This window comes from Ranitomeya variabilis, chromosome 3 (genome assembly GCF_051348905.1).
Source record: "Ranitomeya variabilis isolate aRanVar5 chromosome 3, aRanVar5.hap1, whole genome shotgun sequence".
NCBI classification, from domain to species: Eukaryota; Metazoa; Chordata; class Amphibia; order Anura; family Dendrobatidae; genus Ranitomeya; species Ranitomeya variabilis.
The window spans coordinates 741,164,990-741,181,053 of NC_135234.1; the positions used below are offsets into that span (position 1 = coordinate 741,164,990).

The 16,064-nt window shown below is 43.2% G+C and overlaps 1 protein-coding gene across 1 annotated transcript in view; it reads right to left on the reverse strand.

Annotated features, from left to right (window-relative positions):
• The window catches only part of TMEM123 (transmembrane protein 123), a 43,069-nt gene that overhangs the window by 7,771 nt on the left and 19,234 nt on the right, over window positions 1-16,064 (reverse strand). Inside the window, exons 3-4 of the mRNA XM_077298492.1 lie at window positions 14,221-14,319; window positions 10,275-10,422 (exon numbers count right to left, since the gene is read on the reverse strand). Of these exons, the coding sequence (XP_077154607.1) occupies window positions 10,275-10,422; window positions 14,221-14,319 (247 nt within the window). The remainder of the gene's footprint in view (window positions 1-10,274; window positions 10,423-14,220; window positions 14,320-16,064) is intronic.

Below are 16,064 nucleotides of genomic sequence, written 5' to 3' on the forward strand. Positions count from 1 at the left end.
GCTCGGAGAAGAGGCCACACTGACGCTTCCCCAGAAACAATGGATAACTAAGATACCTAACTGCCACTTACATAGCTTTCAGCCAAAACATATAGACACTTTAGTGAAGATTTGACATGTTAGAATTGGATTATACCCGAAAGGCATGTACCGTCACTAAAGATGGGGGGGAATCCATTCATCAGACCCCGGTCCACCGGACTGGTCAATAATCTGTAATGGTTGGCCATGTAAAGTAATGCCATCCCGATCAATCAAGAGAAATGCCAGGAGATTCACAAGCCCTGGCCGATGGACCGGAATCCATTCTCCCATGTCTAACCATCCCGCTGTTCTAAACTCATATAAGCAGGTGAAGTGTACGTAGTATGGTCAGAACAATTTAACAATTTGGACTAAGCAGCAACTAAGATTTTTGTGTTAACCGTAAAAATCCTTTTCCCGTTAGATACATTGGGGAGTCAGTACTGTGGGTATATGGTACAGTGGGGGAAATAAGTATTTGCTCCCTTGCTGACTTTATCAGTGGGGAAACTTACAAAGACATGAACAGTCTATAATTTTAAGGGCAGGTTAATGTTCACATTGAGAGACAGAATATATATATTAAAAAAAAAAAATCACATTGTATAAATATATATATATATATATATATATATATATATATATATATATATATATATATATATATATATATATATATATATATATCAGTGAGAAATAAGTACTTGATCCCTCTGGCAGAAAGGACTTAATACTTGGTGGCAAAACCCTTGTTGACAAGCACAGCAGTCAGACATTTTTGTAGCGGATGATGAGGTTTGTGCCCATGCCAGGAGGAATTTTAGTCCACTCCTCTTTGCAGATCATTAAGATTTTGAGGTTGTCGCTTGGCAACTCAGAGCTTCAACTCCCTCCTTAGGTTTTCTATGGAATTAAGGTCTGGAGACTGGCTAGGCCACTCCATGACGTTAATGTGCTTCTTTTTGAGCCATTCCTTTGTTGCCTTGGCTGTATGTTTTGGGTCATTGTCTTGCTGGTAGACCCAGCCACGACCCATTTTTAAATATCCTGGCGGAGGGAAGGAGGTTGTCACTCAGCATTTTACGGTACATGGCTCCATCCATTCTCCCATTGATGCTGTGAAGTGGTCCTGTGCCCTTAGCAGAGAAACACCCCCAAAACAATGTTTCCACCTCCATGCTTGACAGTGGGGATGGTGTTCTTTGGGTCATAGGCAGCATTTCTATTCCTCCAAATACGGCGAGTTGAGTTAATCCCAAAGACCTCAATGTTTGTCTCATCTGACCACAGCACCTTCTTCCAATCACTCACAGAATCATCCAGGTGTTCATTGGCAAACTTCAGACGGGCCTGCACATGTGCCTTTTTGAGCAGGGGGACCTTGCGGGCACTGCAGGATTTTAAATCTTTACGGCGTAATGTGTTACCAATGGTTTTCTTGGTGACTGTGGTCCCAGCTGCCATGAGATCAGTAAAGGGAACCTGTCACCCCCCAAAATCGAAGATGGAAGATGAGCTAAGCCAATCGGCATCAGGGGCTTATCTACAGCATTCTGTAATGCTGTAGATAAGCCCCCGATGTATCCTGAAAGGAGAAAGAGGTTAGATTATATTCACCTGGGGGGCGGTCCGATCTGATGGGCGTCGCGGTCCGGGGCCTCCCATCTTCTTACGATGACGGCTTCTTCTTGTCTTCACGCGACGGCTCCGGCGCAGGCGTACTTTGTCTGCCCTGTTGAGGTCAGTGTAAAGTACTGCAGTGCGCAGGTGCCGGGAAAGGTCAGAGAGACCCGGCTCTGCACACTGCAGTACTTTGCTCTGCCCTCAACAGGGCAGACAAAGTACGCCTGCGCCGGAGAGTGAAGACAAGAGGATGTCATCGTAAGAAGATAGGAGGCGCCGGACCAGACCGCGACGCTCATCGGACTGGACCACAGCGGGACCGCCCCTGGGTGAGTATAATACAACCTCTTTCTCATCTTTTAGAATACATCGGGGGCTTATCTACAGCATTACAGAATGCTGCAGTTAAGCCCCTGATGCCGGTGGGCTTAGCTCTCTTCGATTTTGGGGGTGACAGGTTCCCTTTAACAAGTTTCTCCCCCCCCCCCCCCCGTGTACTTTTAGGCTCCTCTCACCTTCCTCATGATCAAGGATACCCCACGAAAGAGATTTTGCATGGTGTCCCAGATCGATGTCGATTGACAGTCATTTTGTATTTCTTACATTTTCTTACTATTGCACCAACAGTTGTGTCCTTCTCACCCAGCATCTTACTTATGGTTTTGTAGCCCATTCCAGCTTTGTGCAGGTCTGTGATCTTGTCCCTGACATCCTTATAAAGCTCTTTGGTCTTTGCCCATGTTGTAGAGGTTAGAGTCTGACTGATTAATTGAGTCTGTGAACAGGAGTCTTTTATAAAGGTGACTATGTAAGGCTAAGTACACATTAGCGTTTCTGTGCGCAGCGCATCATCTGCATGCCAAAACGCATGTAAACGCTGCATTTTTACTCTGCATCATCTTATGCATGATGCACAAAAAAAAAACAACAACCACCTCTGCGTGTGCATGCATTTGCGTTGTTTGTGCGCATGGTGGAGGTGGTGAAATCATTTCCTGGACATGCGCAGGCTTAAGTACGCATGTCCTAGGGTACTAATGCATTTCCACAGACAGTAATGCGTTCTTTTGACGCATTCATCCGCGTGCGGAAGCCTGCGCATATTTGACGCTTCAAAAAATGCAACATGTTGCATTTGCTGCACACCGCTAAACAACGCATGCGCACACATTCACATGTGAACTGATGTAAATGCATGTCCATGCGTACACAATGTAAAATATATGTACGCAAGACGCATGCGGATCTGTACGCAGGTATACGCTGCGCACACATACCCTAATGTGAACCCGGCCTAAGACAGCTGTCTTTAATGCAGGTAACGAGTTGATTAGGAGCTTCTAACTGGTCTGTAGGAGCCAGAACTCTTAATGGTTGCAAATAAATTTATATCATTTATACAATGTGATTTTCTGGATTTTATTTTTGATATTCTATCTCTCAATGTTAAAATTAACCAACCCTTAAAATTATAGACTGTTCATGTCTTTGTCAGTGGGTAAACTTACAAAATCAGCAAGGGATCAAATATTTATTTCCCCCCACTAGAAGGCCAGATATTAGATGGAAAAAAGGGTTTCTGGGTGACATGACAAAACGAGTGTACTGTCAACACATTTTGCATAAATCAATAGTGCAGGAGATTACAAGATTCTTTAGAATATGTCTTATCAGATAAATCAGCTTCCTTCCCCACTTAACAGACACTTCTTCAACGCCCTCCGGCCACGTGAATTCACCATCCACCATAAAAAAGGCAGCTCTTGTCCCATCTCACACAGAACACGGACTGCGTGAAGCTTTATGGGGACGGAGGAGTGAGGAACAGGGAAGGGAAATGACATAGGCAGAAAGAAAACCATCGTTTTACCTAATGTCAGAGCTTGATTCAGATCAACACAGCTAAGCTCTGCCGTATAATGTTCTCCATGCCGCTGAAGCTCCTGTATGTGAGTGGAGAGCAGGCGTTCCTCTCTGTGCTATGTGGGAAATCGCAGCAGCTCGTCTCCACCCCAGAAAATGGCAAATTACAGATAGAACATGGAGCGGGGAAAACTGGCGAAAAGGCAGGACACAAGTAGCAAAACGGCCAGAAATGGTGGTACTCTCCAGAAGGGTGTGCGCACAGATGTGCGTTTATTCTGAAAAGTTACTGGAAAGCACAGTTACCCTTCAAGGATGATTTTTTTGTTTTTTTTACAAGAGGAAATTGTTGGGTTCAGGCAAAATTAATCTAATATGTACGAGGTTCCTAAAGCTATGTCAGGACCTTTTAGTAAATACTGATCAATTAGTATGTGATTATTGGATGAAAGCTGCCGTCCACAAGCTAGTATGTGACTCCACTAAAACTATAAAGGGCCATTACTGGTTTACACTGCGGAATCATCTCCAGGTACAAGTTTTATGTTCCTGCGTTAACTGAAAAAGAAAAATAATAAATGAATAGTGATGACGCACGCTGTTTACCCCTAGCAGTATCACACATGTGGTTCCTCTGGACAAGACACATTGTCACAAGGGAAACCAGGCGTCCAGCACATGTTCAGATGGAGAAATGTCAGCTTGTGATGAGGAGTCTGGGCCACAGAGCTTTATGTGAGACATTAACCTAACGCAAGAGGTTTGGAAACAATCCCTGTTGTGATGTTTTAGTTGAGTAAAAGGTCCTGAGAGGTTCCGACGTTTTAATTTTTATGTCATAATTCAATAACACACATTAAAATAAACAACTTTGTAATATATTTTATCAGAGAAACAGGCTTCTTTCTCCGCCAGGATGGATATTTCACTCTAAAATCGTAAGTAAAATCTGTAATCAGCGAAGACATACTCTCCAATCACTGAGATGAGAGATGACAGATGGTGCTTATACAAGTCTATGGGGAGAGGAGGGAAAGCTAGTTCTCCTGAAATGACAGTTACAGTTCTCCATAGAACCATATGAGCACCAACTGACATCTCAGTAATGAGAACATCTGTATTTACGGAAGACATTTTAAGGCTACGTTCACATTAGCGTTGTGCGACGCAGCGTCGGGCGCCGCCGCATGCGTCATGCACCCCTATATTTAACATGGGGGCGCATGGACATGCGTTGCATTTGCGTTTTGTGACGCATGCGTCGCTGCGGCGCACAGGACGCAGCAAGTTGCATTTTTTGTGCGTCCAAAATCAAGCAAAAAAACCCCGCATGCGTCACAAAACGCTGCGTTGTGCATGCGGTCACATTTGCGTTGTGTCGCCGACGCTGCGGCGCACAACGCAAATGTGAACGTAGCCTAACCTGTGAATTTTGCTACGAGTAATGGGAAGTGGCTAAGGGCCCTTTCACACATCAGTTTTTTGCCATCAGTCGCAATCCGTCGTATTTTGAAAAAAAAAAAAAAAAAGGATCCATCGCAGATTGTAAAAAACTGATGTGACGGATCCGGCTAGGGGGGCTGGCTAAAGGATCCTAAATAAATCGGAGCATGCTCTGTTAAAAAAAAAAAAAAAAAAAAATCCGTCATTTGACGGATTTGGTACCCATAGGCTTCCCTTCCAACAAACAGGCGACGGATCCGTCGCTGTCCATTTTTTTTTCGACGGAGACAAAAAAAATGTTACTTTGTCCGTTATCTCCAGGCGCCGGACAGACAATTTTTGGCGGATCTGGCGAATGACGGATGAAACGTGAGGCCATCCATCGCAATCTGTAGCCAATACAAGTCTATGAGAAAAAAAACGGATCGGGCGGCATCAGACGCAGGATCCGTTTTTTTCAAAATTCGATGGATAGTGACTGATGGCAAAAAACTGATGTGTGAAAGGGGCCTTAGAAGTGGAGAAAGATGCAAATTTTTGTAATAAGAAACATCACAAAGTTGACTAAGTGTATAAAAAGTCCCAAAACGATCACAAAGTGCGAATAGCAAACACGATACCGATTAAAACGCCGTAATATTCCCTAAAGTTTCTATGCCTACTCAGAACACCTGTCCAGAAAACATCTCCCAGCCCCTACAAGTACGCCATTTCAATTTACATTTTGGGTGGTGTCGTCCTAGTGAGAATCCCATTTAATGCAGATTCCAGACTAAATTATACTGGTTTCCCTCTGCCAGAAGGGGGGCACAAGAGCGCGCAGTGCGATCGGAGGAGTCAGAAGAGCCATCACGTGTCCCGCTTCTAGCACAATGAGATGACGCTGTGGAGTTGGAGCTACCAGGTTGTCCATTGTCATCGTCTCCCAGCAAAGCGTCATGTGTTACTCAATATATACGGTTAGCAAATATGACAACCCCCCAGAGCGCGTCTACTCCTAGCTCACAAGCCAAGGCGTCTTCAAGGGTTTACACATTACACCTTCTTGATGAACCTGTGGTTCATTGCTTGCTCACTGTGTTGCCCTGTGTACAGTTGCCGCCTACGGAGAGTATACAGCAGATAACATGCAGATGGAAAGCACCTTGTGATTTTTTTTTTTTTTTTTTATAGAATACACCTTATTTTTAATTACTCCCATTAACCCCTGCCCTTCTGGCTCCCATGTGTATTGGTTTCCATGGTGCTGTAATTGCATGCTACCACGCGTTGCCTCCTGCAGAGATCACCGATCCCTCTCCTGTTCACAGACCAACAACAGGCTTTTGTATTGTGCTTTAGTCATTCACTCAGATAAGCAAAACGTTATAGCTGGGGACGGGTCACTGACCGAAAGGATGAATGTCGGATACAGTGTACGCTCGGCACAGCAGTGTTGTGTCAGGCCGTGACTAGGAGACATTTTGCCTAATTATAGCATGTGAACTGCAAACAACATTGGGCACAAAACTGACCACATTTTTTTCCATAGGTAACAAAACACTGCAACTTTCCCTTTCATTTATAATAATCTCTGGAGGCAGATTCTCGGGAAGATCTATCTCCGGCCCATAGATCTTAACAGGTCATCAACATATATGAAAAACATGAATTTCTATTTCTAAGACATTGGATCCCAGATATCACTTTGTATCATTTTATCCAAGCTTCCTATGACCTGTCTGCCTATACAGACGGCTTAGGAGGGTTCATCCTACTGAAACATTCCCTTTAAAAGTTATTTTCTCATGCACTGTACCCGTTACTGGGAGAATAAGGTTTCTATAGGGGCTAAGCCCCCTACAGTACAGTATAGCCCATTGAAAATCTATTCTAAGGGCGATGAACTCTCTTTAAACTGTGTATACAGCCGGGAACATGTACAGACATGAACAGACAGAACACTTCCTTCACAACCTCAGAGAATGACTCGTCCCATACACTGCACCAGCTTCTCTCAGCAAGGACTTGGGTGCCATCTGCTGGTGAAGTAGTAAACTGCAGATACGGTATTATAGTAGATCTACACTAAGGCACGTTCATTGTATTTGAGCTTTGTCTTATTCTCTCTGTTTTTTGCCCATTTTTTTTTTTTTTTTAAAGTCTATTTTATCTATGTTTGCTTGTTAGTTTTACGTCCACCATTGTGGGCAGGTTTTGTGTATCCAAATTATTTCAGCAGACTCCTCAATTGTGACTTTTTTAAAAAGTGGCAAAACTTTGCCACAAAAGTACTGTCCCACTCCCACTCTTTGGAGTCATTTTATGTAATCCAGATAATTTTGTGCAATTTGTAAAATTTTGTGCAAATGGTACAATATTTTAAAGAAACAACTATTTGTGCTCCTTCTCTACTCCCCTCTTATCTCCTCTTCCCACAATCGTATACAAGATTTCTCTCGTGCATCACCCCTACTCTGGAACCCTCTACCACAACATATCAGACTCTCGCCTACAATAGAAACCTTCAAAAAGAGCCTGAAGACCCACCTCTTCCGACAAGCCTACAATCTGCAGTAACCACCGATCGACCAACCGCTGCATCACCAGCTTTACCCTCACCTACTGTATTCTCACCCATCCCTTGTAGATTGTGAGCCCTCGCAGGCAGGATCCTCTCTCCTCCTGTACCAGTTGTGACTTGTATTGTTTAAGATTATTGTACTTGTTTTTATTATGTATACCCCTCCTCACTTGTAAAGCGCCATGGAATAAATGGCGCTATAACAATAAATAATAATAATAATAATAATAATAATAAATAAAAAAATTACTAAGAAGGTTAAAGACAGAAGGAGGAGCAGTTTTGATTTTGCCAAAAATTCATGAATGACGTGAGCAAATATGAGGAATTATGTGCAAAAAAAAAAAAAAAGAAAAAAAGAAAAAAAAAAGAAAAAACACCCCTCATCAATGAATCCCACAAGACAAAACAAACAAAAAAAGCGAATGACAATGAATCGGTCCCCAAGTGTACGGCTACCTCTCTGGCACACAGGACTAGAGAAATGGACCACCATGAATTGCTGACCAGTTCCCCTCTAGTCCTGCCCATGTCATACGTCTGCACTACCCATAGTGATGGCATGCCACAAGGCCGCGTACGCCACCCGCTGGGCACGACGTATCTCTCGCCGTAATATTCCCACGTGGCCAAGGATTGACAGCCACAATCACATGACATGGCAGCAGACACAGATGCGCCAAGGACACAGATAAATTGCTGTAAGTGAGTTGTAAACCAGGATTTATTGGAATACAATAAAGTGCACATAAAGCCAGTTTTAACATCTATTGTAGCAATAAATCCTGGTTTTATGGGTTTACACTGTGAAGCCTCCCTAAGTCACACATCAACCCAAACAGATTTTTTGTGTGTGCAAGTTAAAAGCCGTATTTTACAGCACCAGCAAACGCTGTAAGATTCCCGAAATCTCATGAACATGCTTCCACCCCCGGATTGATTTAATTGTAAAAAAAAACGGCAACATTTTAGAAATCTGCAGCATGATCACTTCTTTTCAGTTCAAAGTTAATGATATGCTCGTGCTTCGGGGGGCGGCCTGTGGGGGTCTTCATGTGCTGCTGCACACTAGCAGCTAGCGGTGTCTATAGAGGTGATCCATAGCTGCTACTGCGCAGGCGTCGCCATCTTGGAGGAGGAATTTTTTTTTCTTCTCTAGCAATATGGCGGAACATGTGCAGAAGCAGCTATAGATCACCTCTATATACATCGATAGCTGCTACTGTGCAGGCGCCATTTTCAAAAGGATTTTTTTTTTTTTTTTAATATCAGGAGACCCTCAACCATAAAAATGATATACACATTGTTTCTATATACATTACACATGCAATTATGCTGCAGCACAGGGGCCACGGCTGGTTCCTTCCTGCAGAAGGTATTTTTCTTTCTTTCAGCAAGTATATATAATACTCATTATATATACTAGGGGTAAGGTCAGTGAGGGATCAGTGATCTGTCAGCAGTCTGCATTATGAATACCTAATCAGAGCACCACATGAAGACCCCCCACACAGGCCATCCTGGACCACGAAAACTGAAAATAAAGATTACACAACAACCACAAGACGGATTTCATCACCAGGTACCATTGTAATCAGTATAACGGCGCCGACCTGACACTGTCCGTAGGTTACTGTGCTGACAGGTTCCCTTTAACCTAACTTTATAAAACATGTAGTATAGACAAATCACATATGTAATGTGCACCAATAAAATTCTGCTAAACACAGAGAAAACTCATCACATCCTGCAAAAACGTTGCATGTGAACAAAGGCAAATTGTTGAGACCACCCTAAGGGTATGTGTCCACGTTCAGGATTGCATCAGGATTTGGTCAGGATTTTTCATCAGTATTTGTAAGCCAAAACCAGGAGTGGAACAATTAGAGGAAAAGTATAATAGAAACATATGCTCCACTTTTGCATTTATCACCCACTCCTGGTTTTGGCTTACAAATACTGATGAAAAATGCTGACCAAATACTGATGCAATCCTGAACGTGGACACATACCCTAAGGCTATTTTGTCGAGCTTCACTGCAGACAGAATGTTGCTATTTATCAGTCACGTCAGAAAATTCTGTTTTTGAAGCCCAGGTGAAGGAGGACACAGCTGTCTCTAAAGGGTTAATATGCTAAAAAGAAGACACTGCTGCTTGAAAACGGTTACCCAGAATCTCTGTACAGAAGCGAAGGCTGTGAGGGTTTATCTCTACCGCTGCTCCATAAGCGCAAAGGATCTTATTTTACATTGCTTGTTATATAATTACATCCAGTATGAAGACAGCAGCACAGATCACTCCTGTGTTTACACGCTGCACGCACATACACCAAAGACATAGCCCTGGTAATGCCCCCCTGGACTTCATAATCTAAACTTTACAAGCCAATATCTTTGCAACAGGGAGGAAAAATCATTTTTAGAACTTGTTTTTTTGCTTGTAAAACAAAACCCTAACTTGTGACACAAGCATGAACCACCGCTAACTGTAAATGTGAAGAAATGAGCCTTGATAGCCAATGCATGTGTAATACAGCCAGACCGTTATAGCCACATCTGCTCTGGCAGGAAGAGGAGGAACAAGACATGTCTACACAGGAATAAATAAGCAGGTTCTTCGGCTCAGCTCCTAGTTTCCTAGCTCCACCCTAGCACCTGATTCATAGCAGCCTGCAAGGTGCAACTCCTAATAATAATCTGATGCAAACCTGACCCAAAACATATTTGTTGCTTATCTGCCAAAATCCATTTACTTACATGGTGCGGTAGCGGACGCCTCGCTTGGAACTGTAAAATCTACATCCAAAGTAGACGGTGGCTAAGAGGCCGAGGGTCAGCACGATGCCGCCCACGAAACTGCCCACGTCGAATCCAGATTTCTTCTGTAACGTGGCGGAGATGGAACCTGCGAAAATACAATTAGCAATCAGCATTTATAAGAAAAATGATTGCCGATGGATTAGGGAACACAGAGCTTTCAGCCCCTCTCTTCGCATCATGTCACTGTATCCTTCGCTGGCAGTACTATTTGGGATTGGAGTAGAAAAAAAATAAAAAATGCATAAAATAAAAAATCTGTTCCAGCAGCGATGCTCACTGCCCATTCCAGTGGTCCGCCCCTTGGTCCTTGCTGACTAGTCCTGCACAGATGGTGGACTCTAAAGGCATATGACTGCTGCTGCCAAACACTGACCGCAGTGCTCCTGTGCTGTACGTGCGGGCATCCCTGCAGGGGTCAAGTGGATATTTAACAATTTTTACACTGGCTACTAGGTTTTTTTTTTTGTTTTTTTTTAAATAGATCCTTAAAATTAAGAGGGTTGACTAGTCCAAGACTAATTATATTAAATTTAGGCCCATAGTAAAAAAAAAATTAACAGGCAGATGCCAACAGAACAACTAGCAGCCTGTACGACTTGGTGGTGGCTCAGCGAGATTGTGAACCGTTTCTGTCGACGACTCAGCTGTTCCACATCAACAGAGCAGCTCTCCCTCTTCCGGACTGCTCTGTTGACGGGACTGCTGATGTTATGCCGATTGACAGCCAGCTCCCCGCAGTTAGGTGGCAGGGAGTCGGCTGCAGTGCCCAGTCAACAGAGAAAAACAAAAGTTAAGCTGCTGGTCTGTCGACATGACGTAATCAGAAGTCTGGATCGGCGCCAGGTACTAACAGGCTGCTTGTTAGTGTCTACCTGCCTGTTAGTTCTTAGGCCTGTAGTAAAAAACAAAAAAAAAACACAGTTCTGGATAACCCCTTTAACTTCCTGTTGCTTCAGGAAACATCACTTGCACATTAGCAGCAATGGTCAGACCTCGGCCCAAAGTTTTGTACTGAAGCATCTAATGAGCGTGGGCAAATGCAAATATGAAGGGAGCAAAGGGAGCAGTGTCATCGCCTATTGTGTTTGGTGGATCATCTGTTATCAGCTGTGTGTAGAGGTGTTACTTGTCATCCTAATCCTGTCTCTGATGATAATGAGCCTGCTGTAAACTCTTCCTGAAAAGACAGGAAGCAAGTTTAAAATGGCCCCAGTGGCCGGTGTGAAAAATCGCAAGATTACCATTTTTTTTTAACAATAAAAAGCATAATATGAAAAAAAAACCAAATAGCTTTTTTTTTTTTTATATAAGGGAAAAAAAAAAGGATTTAACCATAGGTCATTTTTTTGATGATCGCTCCCCTTTATTTAGGTGAAGCACAGCCGTCTAGAACATTCTGACATTTGGACATTCTGACAGGTCCTGACCTGCGCCCACTCCAGCAAGTCGTATACCATCTAATATATTATCTATTCACACACAAGTGATATTTCCCAGCTCCTCTCCGAATAACGCACAATAGACTACACCCATTATGGTTGTGTGTGCCTGCAAATGTCCAGGGCTGACTTATGATAAGGTAACTAAGCTGTTATGTGCCATCTAAAAATCAATGCTTGTCCTCAACACCACAAATGTTTGTAAGCAGTTTTCTAAAATAAGCAATATATATATTAAAATGAAAAAAAAAAAAAAAGAAATAATGAAAAAGATAATTAGAAAAGTTATATAATACACACAGTATATGTATATGTATATATATATATATATATATATATATATATATATATATATATATATATATATATATATATATATATATATATATATATATATATATATATACACACACATACACTGCTCAAAAAATTAGGGAAGACAAACACAATGTAACTCCAAGTCAATCACATTTCTGTGAAGTCAACCTGTCCTGTTAGGAAGCAACAATGACTGTGAATCAATTTCTCCTGCTGTTGTGCAAATGAAACAGACAACAGGTAGAAATGATAGGCAATTAGCAAGACAATCCCTATAAAGAAGTTGTTCTGCAGGGGGTGACCACAGACCATTTCTCTGTTTTCATCATTTTTGGCTGTTTTGATCATTTTTGCATCATCATTGCTCTCTTCCCTAGAGGTCCTGTACAGTAGCATGAAGCGGTCTCTACTGTACAACCTACAGGAGTTGCTCAGGTAGTGCAGCTCATCCAGGTTGGCAATCAGTGTGAGGTGTAGCAAGAAGGTTTGCTGTGTGTCAGTGAAGTGTCCAGAGCATGGAGCAGATTCCAGGAGACAGGCCAGTACACCAGGAGAGAGCAGTAGGAGGGCAACAACGCAGCAGCAGGACCGCTACTTACTCTTTTGTGCAATAAGGAACAGGAGGAGAAGTGCCAGAGCCCTGTAAAATGACCTCCAGTAGGTCACTAACATCCGGGTGTATGCTCAAACTGTCAGAAACAGACTCCATGAGGGTGGTATGAGGGCCCAACATCCACAAGTGAGTGTTTAGCTTATAACGTGCAGGGCGATTGGCATTTGCCAGAGAATGTCCAAGAAAAAGATTAAAACCCGCACCGCTGCCTATTGCGATCACCTATCAGCGTGCCCTATGTGGCTACACCAGTACCAATACCATCTACTCCACAAATGGGCGCTTCAGGTGCACAACCAAAAAAGTGCATGAAATCCAGAAAAAAAGAAAAAAAAAGGTTTGCACTCACCAAGCCCGATAAAACAGATTAGTCTTTATTCGGACATGTGCGATATGGACAGGGAGAACATGTTGACCACAGGATGACAGCTGTTTCGCGCACACAGCGCTTCCACAGATCCCGATGAAGAGCTGTGGAAGCGCTGTGTGCGCGAAACAGCTGTCATCCTGTGGTCAGCATGTTCTCCCTGTCCATATCGCACATGTCCTAATAAAGACTAATCTGTTTTATCGGGCTTGGTGAGTGCAAACCTTTTTTTTTTTTCTGGATTTGCCAGAGAACACCAAGATAGGCAGAATCGACATTGGCGCCCTGTGCTCTTCATGGATGAGACCAGGTTCACACTGAGCACGTAACAGACATGAGTGTCTGAAGACACCATGGAGAATGTTCTGCAGGCAGCAACATCCTCCAGTATGACTGGTTTGGCAGTGGGTCAGTAATGGTGTGGGAAGGTATTTCTTGTGAGAGCCGCACAGCCCTCCATCTGCTATTAGTTACCAGGAGGAGATCCTCAGCCCCATTATGAGACCATACGCTGGTGCGGTTGGCCCTGGGTTCCTCCTAATGCATGACAATGCCAGACCTCATGTGGCTGAAGTGTGTCAGCAGTTCCTGCAGGATGAAGGCATTGAAGCTATGGACTGGCCCGCCCATTCCCCAGACCTGAATCCAATTGAGCACATCTGGGACATCATGTCTCGCACCATCCACCAACGTCATTTTGCACCACAAACTGTCCAGGAGTTGACTGATGCTTTAATCCAGGTCTGGGAGGAGATCCCTCAGTAGAACATCCGCCACCTCATCAAGAGCTTGCCCAGGAGCTGTAGGGAGGTGATACATGCATGTGGAGGCCACACACACTACTGAGCATCATTTCCTTGTCTTGAGGCATTTCCACTGAAGTTGGATCAGCCTGTAATTTGATTTCGAGTATCATTCCAAATCCAGACCTCCATGGGATATTAATTTTGATTTACGTTGATAATTTTTTTATGTTTCATTATTCTCAACACATTTCACTAAATAATTTATTTGCAACTGGAATATTTCACTCAGTTTTATCTAGGATGTGGTATTCTACGGTTTCCTTTTTTTTTTTGAGCAGAGTATGTCATGCATGACCTAGATTATAAAAAAAAAAATACAGACAATTACAGAAATACATACTGGTCACAGGACTGATGGTGGTGGTGGCATTTACAGAGGTGGTCTTAACCGGTGCTTTAGTGGTCGTCGTAGTTGTGGTGGAGGTTGTTACAACAGGAGCTAAACATAAAACAAAACACAAATCAATTAATCCATCCTGTACTACACAGGGATCTTGTGTTAACAGAAAGCTGTACCCTGTCCGTTCCGGTCTGCAGGGAGTTATAATACCCACATCATCCTGACTACCAGGGTACAAGGGGGTCTGGTAAGGGAGGGTGCTCCACGGAGACATTCTCTTCAGATACTAGAGGGGTGTGACATTTGTACCCCCATTTCCATGATTCGTATGACAGAACCCACCCCCTTACAGTGGGAAAGGAAAGTATTCAGACCCCTTTACATTTTTCACTGTTTCATTGCAGCCATTTGGTAAATTCAAAAAAGTTCATTTTTTTCTCATTAATGTACACTCTGCACCCCATCTTGAATGAAAAAAACAAATGTAGAAATTTTTGCAAATGTATTAAGAAGAAAAACAAATATTACATGGTCATAAGTATTCAGACCCTTTGCTCAGACACTCATATTTAAGTCACATGCTGTACATTTCCTTGTGATCCTCGTTGAGATGGTTCTACTCCTTCATTGGAGTCCAGCTGTGTTTAATTAAACCGATAGGACTTGATTTGGAAAGGCGCACACCTGTCTGTATAAGACCTCACAGCTCACAGTGCATGTCAGACCAAATGAGAATCATGAGGTCAAAGGAAATGGCCAAGGAGCTCAGAGACAGAATTGTGGCAAGGCACAGATCTGGCCAAGGTTACAAAATAATTTCTGCAGTACTCAAGGTTCCTAAGAGCACTGTGGCCTCCATAATCCTCAAATGGAAGAAGTTTGGGACCACCAGAAGTCTTCCTAGACCTGGCCGTCCAGACAAACTGAGCAATCATGGGAGAAGAGCCTTGGTGAGAGAGGTAAAAAAGAACCCCAAGATCACTGTGGCTGAGCTCCAGAGATGCAGTAGGAAGATGGGAGAAAGTTCCACAAAGTCAACTATCACTGCAGCCCTCCACCAGTCAGGCCTTTATGGCAGAGTGGCCCAAAGGAAGCCTCTCCTCAGTGCAAGACATATGAAGGCCGCATAGAGTTTGCTAAAAAAAACAAGTGTAGGACTCCCAGACTATGAGAAATATGATTCTCTGGTCTGATGAGATGAAGATAGACCTTTTTGGTGATAATTCTAAGCGGTATGTGTGGAGAAAAACCAGGCACTGCTCATCACCTGCCCAATAGAATCCCAACAGTGAAACATGGTGGTGGCAGCATCATGCTATGGGGGTGTTTTCCAGCTGCAGGGACAGGACGACTGGTTGTCATTGAAGGAAACAAGAATGCGGCCAAGTACAAAGATATCCTGGATGAAAACCTCTTCCAGAGTGCTGTGGACCTCAGACTTGGCTGAAGGTTCACCTTGCAACAAGACAATGACCCTAAGCAGAAAGCTAAAATAAAGGAATGGCTTCAGAACAACTCTGACCATTCTTGACCGGCCCAGCCAGAGCCCTGACCTAAACCCAATTGAGCATCTCTGGAGAGACCTGAAAATAGCTGTCCACCAACATTCACCATCCAACCTGACGGAACTGGAGAGGATCTGCAAGGAAGAATGGCAGAGGATTCCCAAATCCAGGGGTGAAAAACTTGTTGCATCATTCCCAGGAAGACTCATGGCTGTACTAGCTCAAAATGGTGCTTCTACTCAATACTGAGCAAAGGGGCTGAATACTTATGACCATGTGATATTTCAGTTATTCCTTTAATATATTTGCAAAAGTTACTACATTTGTGTTTTTTTTTCA